The 12753-nt window shown below is 58.4% G+C and overlaps 1 protein-coding gene across 1 annotated transcript; it reads left to right on the top strand.

Moving 5' to 3' along the window:
• Positions 1 to 672: 672 nt before the first annotated feature.
• On the top strand, positions 673 to 10852 carry ZNF319 (zinc finger protein 319). Its single transcript, XM_081031331.1, has 2 exons — positions 673 to 962; positions 3020 to 10852. Exon 2 carries the CDS (start codon positions 3259 to 3261, stop codon positions 5014 to 5016), a length of 1758 nt encoding a protein of 585 aa, XP_080887457.1. The 5' UTR covers positions 673 to 962; positions 3020 to 3258; the 3' UTR covers positions 5017 to 10852.
• The last annotated feature ends 1901 nt before the right edge of the window (positions 10853 to 12753 follow it).

The raw sequence follows: 12753 nt of genomic DNA, 5'->3' as shown, positions 1-12753 counted from the left end.
GCGGCCTGGAGGGGCGGGGCCGGCGGGACCCCGCGGAGACTCTACCCACGGAGACCACGCTTCCTGACATCCTGCGCGTTGAGGGCAACCCGGAGGCTCCCAGGGCCCCCAGCCGCCGCACGCCCACTTCACAGAGCGCTCCGGGAGCGGAGCTCTGTCCGCGGCTCTGTCTGCAGCCACTCGGGATCAGACCTCCCAGCCACGGACGGTCCCTGGGTCGGCGGTCGGCGCATTTTACACACAGCGGGGACTCCTGCCCTCGAGGCCCGGTGGGGGTCGGAGGTCCCGGAGGCCCCTACTCAACACGGCCCCAAGTCCGAGCCCCGGGGCCACTCCCCTAAGAACGCGCTGAGCTGTCAGAGGCGTGTCCGTTCCAGAAAACCGGGGTGTCGGGGAGGCCCCTCCTCTCAGGGGCAGGGGTCGGGCCGGGGCCGGGTCCCGAGAGCCCTCTGCCTAAGATCGCACAGGGTGGTCGGAAGCTAAGCGCCCTCCCTGCGGCAGCTGAGGCGCGCGGGCCGGGGCGACTGGAGAGCCCCGCACATCCGGCTGTCGGACCCGGCCTGGCCGGGCAGAGGGGTCCCCGGCAGGGGGCGGCCTCGCTCCGCGCGGTCCGCTGCTCCTGCAGCTGCCGCCGCCCCGGCTGCCGCTCCTCCTCCGGCCCCGCCTCCCTGGCCCCCGCGCGCCCGCCCGTCCTCCGGTCTCCGCAAGGCCATCAATCCGTCCGCCCGCCCTCCCACCGCTCCTCCGCCCGGACCCGCTATCCCGGCCGCGCACGTCGCTTCCTCGGTGCCAGCCGCCACTAGCCCGTCCCACGCCCCCGGGCCGGCCGCCACTGCTACTCGAGGCCGGGGATTGGCAGCGCGCGTAGGCCGCGTCGCCGCAGATGGAGCCGGAATAAAGGGGCGGCCGAGAGAGCAGCCGGTCGCCACTCGCCCCGCGCCTGACCCCGCGGCCTGGAGCAGGTGAGCGGCGGAGCACCGGGGCCGCGTCTCGGGGCCGCTCCCGCGCCCGCCGCACGCCTTCCGCAGCCAGCCCGGCCGCACCTCCACTCCTCTGGCCCGGCGGGTGGCCTCTGAGCTCCTGGGCGGCCCAGTCCGGCCTCGACGCGCAGCCGCTTCCCGGGCCTGGCCTGCGGCCCCGGGGCCTGCCTTGGGCCCAGCCGCCCACGGGGCCCGCGGTCGGGTAGCAGCGGCCTGGCCCTTCCCGGCGAGGGCTGACAGGCGGCGGCCCAGCTGGGCGGGCGGGCAGTGCCGGCCGGGAGGTGATCGGCTTTCAGTCGGTTTCCCAGAGAGGAGGAAGGGCAGGGGTGGGGCGCAGGTGGGGGCCTCCCCTTGCGCTCCTTACCCTAGCCTCCCCTCTTCGCGGAGTGATCAGAGGCCTTCTGGCTGCGCCTTCTTGGAGGTGGGCAGTGGAACTGGGGGCCCCGGGTCGGGGACCTTGTGTCTGGCAGCTATTCATGACCGGAGAGGGGGGGTCCGCGAGGGGGCGCGGAGAAAGGAAAACAGTTGAGAGTTGAGTTGGCGCAGCGGGACCTGCACCGTGCTCCAGGTGCTCTGAGTAGCCCTGCCTTGTCTCTTTCCTGGGAAGACTTAGGCGCTTGCTTGCTTTTGCAACCTGCTGCCTCCATCCAGAGCAGCGCTCCTTTCCTTCTTCCTTTTCCTGAAGATGCTGAGGATGACAGCTTTTAGCCTGACTCTCACATTGCTGCGGCAGAACAGTTAGAGGCCAGACTGGCCGGTGAAGGCATCCCCCTCCGTCTCCTCTTTCCCTCAGGAGAAAACTTAGAAAGTTTTCAGTGTTAGAGGCAGTGGAGCTGGGAACCTGAAAGTGGGTTACATCTGATTCTAAAAGTTTCTCCCTCTCTGCTGTCATTATCTTATGCTGCCACAAAGTGGTGAGTTAGAGATTTGCCTGGGCTGGATTGTCTTTCTCTTCCATTGATTATCTAGAATGTTATAGACTTGGAGCAAGGGAACAACGGGGTTGTCTCAGGAAAGGTGAGGAGAAGTACTCTGTGGTTAGCATGCTACTTCCCACATTGCAGAGGCAAACTCATACTTGCTCACGTCTTCCTGCAGGCCTTAACGCCATCAAATTCAGAGGATTTAGGACTTTTTGTGGTGCACTGGGAGATGACGAGAGTGGGGAAGTTCTGCTGTGTAGACATCGAGGCTGGGGATGGGGGGGGTCTGTGGACTTATCATCTAACCCCCATCATGTGTTGGCTTAGGCCCCTCAGGTCCTCCAACCTGTTGTGTGGAGAGAGAACAGGAACAGGGTCAGAGTGGAGGGCCTGGGGCAATAGTTGAGAGAGATGTGGGCCAGCTTCTTACAGGAGAAGGTTTTTGAGATGGTCCTTGGTTCCATGTCGTCGTTTTAAATATTGACTGACTGAGGCCGTCTGCTGTTGGGCCCTCAGATCTGGGAGGCCTGGCCTCTTAGACCCAACAGGCTGTTCTCCTGAGTTGAGATTCAGGGCAGCAATGGGAGAGGGGCTGGCAGGCCCCAGGGAGGCCTCAACCAGAGCCTCTCTGCTTTTATCTAGATTTTGAATATATTGGGCTTCCAAGTAAGTATTTATTTGCAAAAAAGGTTATGCGACTAAATTATTGTTTTGGACACAATGGCCCTAACTGATCAGTCTTCCCCTTCTTCTTTTCTTGGAGCATGAGCAGAATTTATAACTTCTTTGTGTTGTGGGCAGATCCATCCCAGACTCCCACCTGTGAGACAGCTGATTGAAAAGGGTTGACAGTGAGAGGCTGGGATGCCCTGGCCCAGGGATGGGGAACTGAGGGCAGGTGGCTGTGGAGACAGCCGCCATCCCCTTTGTTGGAGGAGCTGAGCTGCCAGTACTTCTTTAGTGTGTGTGAAGGGAACAGCTCTCCCAGCCCTGAGCCTCTCTCCCTTCTCTGGGGTAGTTCGTATTAGTGTGGCGAGTGCAGGTAAGACAGGGAGAGGGCCCAGGGAACAGCTGCGTGTCCCAGCCTCAGTCTCACGATTTCTCTCTTCTCTACAGAACCCATCACTGGGGAAGGCAGAACCTTCCTGGCATTGCGGGCACCCTGCCTGGAGGAGCCCCTGTCCTGTAGGCAGAGTCTTGGTTAATGACTTGGGCCATCTGACCAGTCCCTCTTCTGTGCCTTCTCTGAGGTCCTTGTCCATCCCTGAACCCGGGCGACTTCTCTCTGGGTTGGTCCACTTTAAGCGGTGAAACTGAAGCCATTACTCTCCAAACCCTGTTTCATCTTCCCAAGCATGTCAGAAAGCTGGCAGCAGCCACCACAGACGCAGCCGCAGCAGCCACAGCCGCCACAACCTCAGCACCACGCGGAGCCACCGCCGGCCCTCGCGGAGCATGCGCTGCCCCCAGGCACAGCGGAGAACCCCCTGGGCTGTGCCGTGTATGGCATCCTCCTGCAGCCGGACGGGGGCCTGCAGCCCCCACAGCACACGTCCCTGCAGGCAGCAGGCGAGCCGGGCCCCAAGTGTGGTGTATGCGGTCACGACCTGGCACACCTGTCCAGCCCGCATGAGCACCAGTGCTTGACGGGCCATGACCGCTCCTTCCAGTGCACGCAGTGTCTCAAGATTTTCCACCAGGCTACTGACCTGCTGGAGCATCAGTGTGTTCAGGCCGAGCAGAAGCCCTTTGTCTGTGGTGTCTGCAAGATGGGCTTCTCGCTGCTCACCTCGCTGGCGCAGCACCACAGCGCACACACTGGCGCCGGTGGCCTGGTGAAATGTTCCATCTGTGAGAAGACCTACAAGCCCGCTGAGGTGGCGGAGCCCGCGGCCACTGCGGCCCCCTCGCTGCCCCCAGCGCCCCAGCCACCTCCTGTGGCCCCTGTTGAACAGGCCGACAAGCCCTACAGCTGCCCCATCTGCCAGAAGCCCTTCAAGCACCTGTCGGAGCTCTCGCGGCATGAGCGGATCCACACTGGTGAGAAGCCGTACAAGTGCACGCTGTGCGACAAGAGCTTCAGCCAGTCCTCGCACCTGGTGCACCACAAGCGCACGCACAGCTCAGAGCGCCCCTACAAGTGCGCGGTCTGCGAGAAGACCTTCAAGCACCGCTCCCACCTGGTGCGCCACATGTACGCGCACTCAGGCGAGCACCACCTGTTCCGCTGCAACGTGTGCGAGCTGCACTTCAAGGAGTCATCGGAGCTGCTGCAGCACCCGTGCACGCCCAGCGGGGAGCGGCCCTTCCGCTGCGGGGAGTGCCAGAAGGCCTTCAAGCGGCCCTCGGACCTGCGGCAGCACGAGCGCACGCACAGCGCTGAGCGGCCCTTCAAGTGCGACCTGTGCCCCATGGGCTTCAAGCAGCAGTACGCACTCATGCGGCACAGGCGCACGCACAAGACCGAGGAGCCCTTCAAGTGTGGCCTGTGCGAGAAGGGCTTCGGGCAGCCCAGCCACCTGCTCTACCACCAGCACGTGCACACTCTGGAGACCCTCTTCAAGTGCCCCGTGTGCCAGAAGGGCTTCGATCAGTCAGCTGAGCTACTGCGGCACAAGTGCCTGCCAGGCGCAGCCGAGCGCCCCTTCAAGTGCCCCGTGTGCAACAAGGCCTACAAGCGGGCGTCGGCCCTGCAGAAGCACCAGCTGGCGCACTGCTCAGCAGCCGAGAAGCCCCTGCGCTGCACCCTCTGTGAGCGCCGCTTCTTCTCGTCCTCGGAATTTGTACAGCACCGTTGCGACCCCGCCCGGGAGAAGCCGCTCAAGTGCCCTGACTGCGACAAGCGCTTCAAGTACGCATCAGACCTGCAGCGGCACCGGCGCGTGCACACCGGCGAGAAGCCCTACAAGTGCCCCAATTGCGACAAGGCCTTCAAGCAGCGTGAGCATCTCAACAAGCACCAGGGCGTGCACGCCCGCGAGCAGCAGTTCAAGTGTGTGTGGTGTGGCGAGCGCTTCCTGGACGTGGCGCTGCTGCAGGAGCACAGCGCTCAGCACAGTGCCGCTGCCGCCGCAGCCGAGGGTGCCTACCAGGTCGCTGCCTGCCTGCCCTGAGTTCCCGGGGGGCCCACCACGCCCGGGCCAGCTCGGCCTCCTCTTCGGAAGTCCTCCTCCAGCCCACCCAGCTCCCCGCTCTGAGACCTTGTGCATGAGAACAGAAGGGCACTGGGCAAGTGGAGGGGCCTGGTACTCCTGATCCCACCCCCCCCACCCGCCCGGAGGTGGGGGTCCAGATTGCTGTGGCTGCTCTTAATTCCACAAACCACTTTCCCCTTACAGAATTTGCTTTCTCAGAGCCATCAGCCTTCCTTGTGTCTGGGGGCCTGGAACCAGACTGGAAGTCAAGTGGCCTCTCTCCACCCCGAGGAGGGGTTGGTGCCAGCCCAGCCCAACCTTCCCAAACCTTTCAGCCTAATTAGAAACCAGATGGATTAGGAAAGAGGACAGTTGTGGTAGGGCCTGGTAGAAGGCCTGGACCAGGACGGGGGCTGAGTGTAGGGCATCCCCCTTCAAGTTGCTGTTTGAGGGAGAAGGCCAGCTTCATAAGGTAGTCTTGGAGACAGGAGGGCAGACCCTGAGCCACAGGCCTCCATCCAGGGGGAATGCATCCTCCAGGTTTCTGACAGGTGAGATGAATGGGACGGCTGCACATCTGTGGGCTGCGTCTACCTGGAGAGCTATCTGCCTAGCCAGAAGGGAGGAGACAGTTCTCCTGTGACACACTCAGCCAGGACATGCCCAATCTGGACAGTGCTGTCCATAGGGAAAGGAGGAAAGGCAGCCTTTGTACCAAGGTCTAATCCTGGTGTTTTGGAAGCACCTGTCCCACCTTTGCAGCATGGTTCCAAGCTCTGGTGGAAATGTGCTCTCAGCCAGACAACTGCTGATGTGAAAGAAGGGAATTGTTAGACCACCTAGTGCCCCCAGAGGAAACCGGCCCCAAGCCCATGATCTTCCCAGTGGATGATGCAACAAGTGTCCTCCCCCTTGAATTATGTGAACCAAAGCGTCAAGGGCAAGGCCCTAACCAGTACCCAGCCCTGTTTCAGGGCCAAGACCAGGCCTGGGTATTCAGGGCGGGGCAGGTGAAAGGACTGTGTAATTGGCCTCTGACTGTACAGAGCCCACCCACCCATGGGAACCCATCCCCATCAGGCTGGCTGCTGACCTGGACCCCAGGGATCTTGCATTGCCAAGATGCCCTGGACAATATCCAGCTTCTTCCAAGGCCAGAGAAGTCTCCCCTGCGTCCTCCTAGGGTCCCCCAGGTCTCTGGCTGACCACAGGGATCATATTGCTGAGGGTGTCCAGGCCATAGGAAGCAGGCAGCGGAAGAGGCTTGTTACAGAAATCAGTAGGTGGATGGAATCAACTGGTGTCACTGGGTGGCAGGTACCCTCCTTGGGAAGCCCAGAGGACTTTTGTTGTCAAAATGGTGATTTTGAACCCAGCTTTGCTCCTGCCCTTTTCCAGCCCCCTTCCCTGCTGGTGGGTCTTAAAAGAAGACTAGCCAGTGCAGCAAAGGAGCAGAGAGCCCTGTCTTGTCCCGTCTCACCTTAAGAAGTCTGAAAAGTACACGTCCACGGCCTCCCTCTGACCAGGTTCCCGTCCTGTGCCTGCAGAGGGGCTGGTCCTTCCCCTCGGTGCTGGCTCTCAGTCACAATGCCTCAGAAGACATGGACCCCAGGCTGACAGCAGTCCCAACTGCTAATGTTTTCCTTTCGTTTTGCTTTTTAAAAGCAGTTGTTATACTATTCCTAACATTGCATAGTTAATTTCACGTCATTTTGGCTCTTATATAAAAATGTGAGAATTTGGATTTTTAAAAAGAATACCTCCCATTTTAGATAGCCCCCTTTAATGTTAATATATAGTGAGTCCAATGTATGCTTTAGAAGTAAAGACATTGACCATCACAGACCAAAACACCACATGTTCTGGTCATTCTTCCACGGGGGGAGATGGGACATGGAGAGGTAGAGGGAGGTGTGCAGGCTTGGGACTGGGACATAAGGCTGTGTTCAAATCCTGAGGTTTGAACATTTTAGTTGTGTGACTTTGGGCAATCACTGGGAACTCCCTCTTTGGGACTCAGTTGCCTGTTTGTGAAATGGGGAGGTCAGCCCTTGCCTTGCTTGGCTGTTGCAAGAATTAAATGGAATCATGTATGGCGGCCATGGTGGGGAAGCTATGACGATGCTGATGGCACCAACTGCGGGACACCTGGGACCCTCGGAAATGGCCCTGCAGCCGCTTGAACTCTTTGGGGTTTAACCGCAGCCCTGGCAAAGAAGCTGGGCCGGGAGGGACCAGAAGCTCATGGATGGTCAGAAGCTGGGGACAGCCTGGTAAGCATGAGAGCTTGCTCAGCCCCAGTGGAAAACCAGGGCCCGGCCAGACAGACCCTGCCCCTGAGGATCGCCTGCTCTTGCCCCACTCCCATTCTCTCTGTCACACAGCTATCCAGCTGTGTGCCCAACCCCGCCGCCTCTCACCTCAGCCCTTCTACACACCTTTTCTTCTGTACCCCCTTTCCTGTCTCCCAGTGGACCAGCTGCGATGTGGGCTCCTTCCATTTCTTAAAGGGAGGGAAGAGGGAGAAACAACCTCCACAGACCTGGGCATCGGAGAGCAAGTGGACGGTGGTCAGCAGGAACACCCTGCCCTGGGGGTAGTAGTGGGGTGGGGGTAGAAAGTCAGGAGGACCGGGAGCTACCCATGCCACTGAGGCTTAGTGGAAAGGCTGTGGGGACCCCAGATGTGACTCAGACCCCACACTCATTCCCTCTGTGTGTTTGGCCATAGGAGGTTTGGCCTTGAGAAGCCATGTTCCTTCCTGCAGGTGGCCGCCGCTCAGCAAGAGGACACCCAGAGCCCATTGTATCTGTGCCAGGCTCCCATCCCAGCTTCCCTTCTAACTGAGTGGCCTTAGGCAAAACCCACCCACCTCACAGCGATGCCTGGAAAGCACTAGCATGTTTGGTGCTTTATAGCTTCAGGTTGCCCTTCCTGCATGGATGATGGTCTGCGTGTGCCAGAGGCTGGTGGAGCCCTGGCTGAGCATGGCTGAGCTCACAGGGAGCTTGCAATGACTTCCTTTCCTTTGTCCCCATCCCTACCTCCCCTCACAAAGCAGTGGGGCTTCTACAGCTCCCACTGGCCCTCAGTCTCTGTGCTCCAGCATGAACCCAAACCAGGACAGTGGATGGAGCCCTGGCCAGGGAGCCTGTATGCTCAGGTTCAAGTACTAGCCCTTTGTTGACAAGTGACCACAGGCAGATCTCTGCCCACCTTGGAGCCTTAGTTCCCATCTGAAGCAGGACTTGACTCCTGATCTCTGAGGGTCCTTAGAGACCTGATGCTCCCTGCCTTTCCCTCCCTGCCTTTCCTGGTCCTCGGCCTGCTCTTCTCTGTCTCAGTCTGGTCTTTCTTGGTTGTGACAGAAACAGCACAAACTGGCATAAGCAGCTGCCCATTGCACCTGGCCACACACAGGTACCTCTCCCACCTACCTGCCCAGGAACCCACAGCTTCCTTTCCCATATCTGATGGGACGCTCCCTGTCTTAGAGCATAACATTTTCATAGGGCAGCTTCAGACATTGTGATGAGGGGTACAAACTAGTGCTGTATTTAGTCTCTGGGTAATCATTGCTTTGCCCCAACCACTGACAGGAGGGCAAGAGGGTGGTACCTTGGGGTGAGGGGTGACATGTAGATGAGAGCCAGAGCTGGGAGGAGCGAGAGGGAGAAGCTGAAAATTTTCACATTTTGGAGTTAGTAATTTCCGCTAGCTAGGGGAAGAGGCATTCTCCCAGGTTCTAGAAGTCGTTGCCAGGGCAGGCGGGGCCACCAAAGACAACTTTCCTAGGGAGCCCATCATCCCAGCAGCTTTGTCAAACTCCCACTGTGCGCTGGCTCTGAGCTGGGCCCTGCTCTCCGGGAATGGAGCCTGTGCTCGTGAACCATGGGGGCAGTGGCATGATGTCATGGTTAAGAGCACCAGTCAGACCTGGCTGGAGTCCTGCCTCTGCCACTCATCAGCATCAAGGCTTTGGGCAGGTTGTTGGACCTCTCTGAGCTTCCCTTTGCTCATCTGTGAGATGGAGCCCGTAATGCTTTCTTCTGGGCTTAGGGTGAGGGTATAGTGAAATGATCTGTGTGGAGTGTGGCACGCAGGGGCCACTCAGGGAAGCAGAGCACTGGAAGAGCAGAGGTGGGAGGAAGCCAGCCCAGCTCTTCCACCTGAATGTCACGGGCTCTCCCCTCGCCGCCTCCGACACCCTGTTCACAAGACCTTCCCCATCCACCAGCTGATCTGAGCCTCATGCCATCTCTGAGGTGAGCAGCGCAGCCCTGAGAATGCCCTTCATGCTGACCCTGGAGATGTCCATGGGCTGCCCAAAACCACAGTTAGTGATGACATTGGCCTGGACCTGTGGGGCTTAGGCAGGCAGTGAGGGACAGGACGGCTTGGGCTGTGAACCGCACAGGCCTGCAGCTCCAGCCACTGAAGCCTGGCTTTGGCTCCAACCCATTCTTTGCTGACCAGGAAGCTGGGAACAATGACCGGGGAACAATGGCACTGGGTCTGGCCCGGGGAGCAGGAAAGCTCTTCTCCAGCAGGCAGAGGAGGTGGCCAGCCCTCTGGCCTGCTCTCAGCTCCTTGAGGGAGTGAAGCCTCTGTGTTCTGTCCTCCCATCTGTGCAGAGGCTGCTCCATAGGGAGCCTAGGCCTCCGCTGGCGCCATTGTGGGGGTCTTCTGTCTCCAGTCCTCCATCCTGACCTCCCAGCCCCTACCTCATTCCTTCCTCCAGAGCCGACCTCAGACAGGACCAGGGGCTGAGGACCAGGAGCTGCGTAGGCCTTAGAACTTTGCCCAGGGCCTCCCAGCCTGGGCCAGGCTCCCCATGATAAGCTCCCAATCCCATCTTCAAGCAGGCAGTTTCTTTGTTCCTTAAAGGTCATGCCTCCAGGAAAAACCTTGGCTGTGACTGATCTTCAGCAAATCTACAAAGCTTCAGGCTGGAATGCCCAGTCCTCCTCTGGGCCTTGCAAAGGTCACAGGTATAGGCCGGGTGGGAGGGGTCTGTGGGGTCTCCCTGTTACTGTGTGTGAGTCCATCCCCACCCCGGGTCTGCATTTCTGCCTTTGTTCCTCCACAAGCTTTACTGAGGACCTACCTGCTGTTTGCCAGGCACTGAGCTGGTGCTGCAGCCATGAAGCCAGCACTTCAGAGAAAAGAGTTTTGAGGTTTTCATGTATCAAAAGGTCAAAATGTCAAAGCTGCTGATTTTCATATAAAACATTACCTGTGAGAGTCCTTGCTGACCTTCACCACCCCCCCCACCCCTGCGCCCTCCATTGGGACACTTACCCCATCCCTGGTCCTCCCGGACTGCCAGCCCCAGGGCCTGGCTGAGGATGTGTGTGAGGACAGAGTCCCAGAGAGTAGTTTCCAGGCTCTCGGCCTCACGTGGAAAGGTGCTGGCTCGGGTAGCAGATGTTGGCCATCAGCTGTTACCGGTTAGCCATTTGCCACAGGTATAACTGCTGTAGCTAGGTCAGTTGGTTGGCGGGCAGAAAAGAGGACAGCAGATTGCGGATCGTGTGGCTACAACTTCATATGTGTGTCTCTCCCGGCTGCCAGCGAGACTGGGGGGCAGGAAGACCCCTTGTTGGGGTACTGGCAGCTGTTTACTTCCTGTGTCTCCAACCCAGCCGCCAGCGAGACTATAGTGGTATGACTCCCCTACCTATGGCTCCGTGGGTGTTCCTTTTTGGCCTCACCATATCCTGCGTTCTTATGTGGGGAGCGGGAGCTGAGACCCCCACATGCCACCCTGCATGACAATGTGTTTTGTGTTACTTTGTAATAAACACAACTATTACTTTGTAGTAGTGCTTCCTTTACTCCTGATCTGTGTGTTGGTTCTGGTAGGCCCTGACTCCATTCCTGAGCCGCAGGTCCGCTTGGAGAGATAAAAGGAGAGTGCAGTATTTCCTGAGAGCCAGAAGCTAGGAGTCAGTCCCTCCAGAACAGCTATGGTCCCTGTCCTTGCAATTTGGGGAAAGAATGGGGTGAGAAAAGAGGACTTGAAAAAGGCCTGCTTGGAATAAGGAGGCTGGGGGCTGGGATCTGGGTAGGAAGAGATGGGGAAAGCATTTCAAGGGGGAAGGATGGCTTTGAACAAGGGTTAGGAAGCAGAGAAGAGCCTGGGGTGTTTGGAACAGCCAGGAGGCTGGTGGTGGGGTTCGTGTTGGGGTAATACATACAGGCCCAGAGCCAGGGTCGTGGATTGGGGTCAGGCCAGGAAGGCCTGGAGTTGAAGCCATGGAGGCTGAGCTGTCCCCAAGGCAGTGGTCGCAGGGAGGATTTCTGATGTGATCTATTTATGATGAGCAAAGAGCGCCCTGAGGCTCAGGGGCCTGTGAGGCCAGGGGACAATGGCCCATCTGGTTAGGGGCGGGGACTTTCCATCTCTTGGCCTCTGGGTGGGATTTTCAACCTGCAGACTCTGCCACTGCCAGCAACTCCAGGATAGCTTTCTGGTGCGATATCTCCTCCGTTGGAGCCCTGGTCAAATTCCCTATCCCCAGGAAGCCCCTCTGGTTTCCTCTTCACTCTTAGCTTACATCTGTCTCATAGCAGGAAGGCAGTAGTGTGTGGTGGCCACAGGCTCGGGGGTCAGGTAGGCTGGCTTCAATTCCCAGCCTGTGTGACCTTGGGTCAGCCACTTAACCTCCCGAAGCTCTTTTCATCATTTGTAAAATGGGTCTACCATTACCCTCCTCATGGGCCCTGCAAAGTGCTTAAATACATTGCCTTGCACTTAAAAAACAGAAAGTGCCTACTAAATCAGGCTCGTTAAGTTCATCCGCTCTGCATTTCCTTTGTTCTTGGGCATGAGTTTTCATGTTTATGACATCAGGATTCAACGTACAGCTGGTGGGCAAGAACCTTGTTAAGTTTGCTGGTGTGAGTTACTGTTCGCAGTTCCTGGGTTTGAGGAACACGGTCTAAGTGTGCTCACATTCTCACCTTCTGCTTTCAGGTTTGAATCGACTGGGCCTGCCTCTCTTCCCCTGGACTGGAAGTACCTCAAAGGTAGGGATGGCATCTGGTCTGTGTCCCTCCAGCACCCAACGCAGGGCCTGGTGGGGCCTCATATGTCTGCTGAGCCAAATACCCGGATGGACTTGCCCAGTCCGTCAGTGTCAAGGAAGCAGGGCCAGGAAAACTCCCAGGCACTTGATTCCCTCTGGCATGCTTTAGCGTGCTCTCTGGAGCTCTCGGGCTGTCCCCAGTCTCAGGCCAGGACTCCAGCATCCCTGCTGTGAGCCTTGGGGAAATCCAGCTCTTCTCTGATCTGGCATGTCGGAGGGGGCTCTCAGAGCTGCAGAATGTGGCCCAGACATCCCAGGGGACTCTGCCAATGGCTTCCCAAGGTTCAAGCTAGGTGGACTGTCTGCTGGGCTTGGAGGAAAGGCCTTTTTCCTGCATGAAATAGGGGGAGGCTGAGTACCTCCTGGACAGGGCCCCAAGGAGGAAGGGGGTGTGACCTGCTTACTACTTCCTGTCGGCTCCTCCTCACACTCTTGTCTCCTGCCCTGTTGCCATCACAGCCTCAAGGCTCTGTCTGCATATTAGACAACAACACAACTCACTTCCTTAATACCCAAGGTTGAACAAAAGACCCCCATTCTGGGAAATAATTCGTTGTACAAATATTGAGCACCAACTATATGTGAACACTGTCAAGTGCTGGGACATGCTTTGAGTACTGGGTTC

Source organism: Rhinolophus hipposideros (genome assembly GCF_964194185.1).
Source record: "Rhinolophus hipposideros genome assembly, chromosome: 21".
Classification (NCBI taxonomy): domain Eukaryota; kingdom Metazoa; phylum Chordata; class Mammalia; order Chiroptera; family Rhinolophidae; genus Rhinolophus; species Rhinolophus hipposideros.
Note: the sequence above shows the minus strand (reverse complement) of the source record. Positions and strands in the feature narration are given on the sequence as shown.

Coding starts and splice junctions, on each gene's coding strand:
- ZNF319 (XM_081031331.1), top strand. CDS start 3,259: ATGTCAGAAAGCTGGCAGCAGCCACCACAGACGCAGCCGCAGCAGCCA.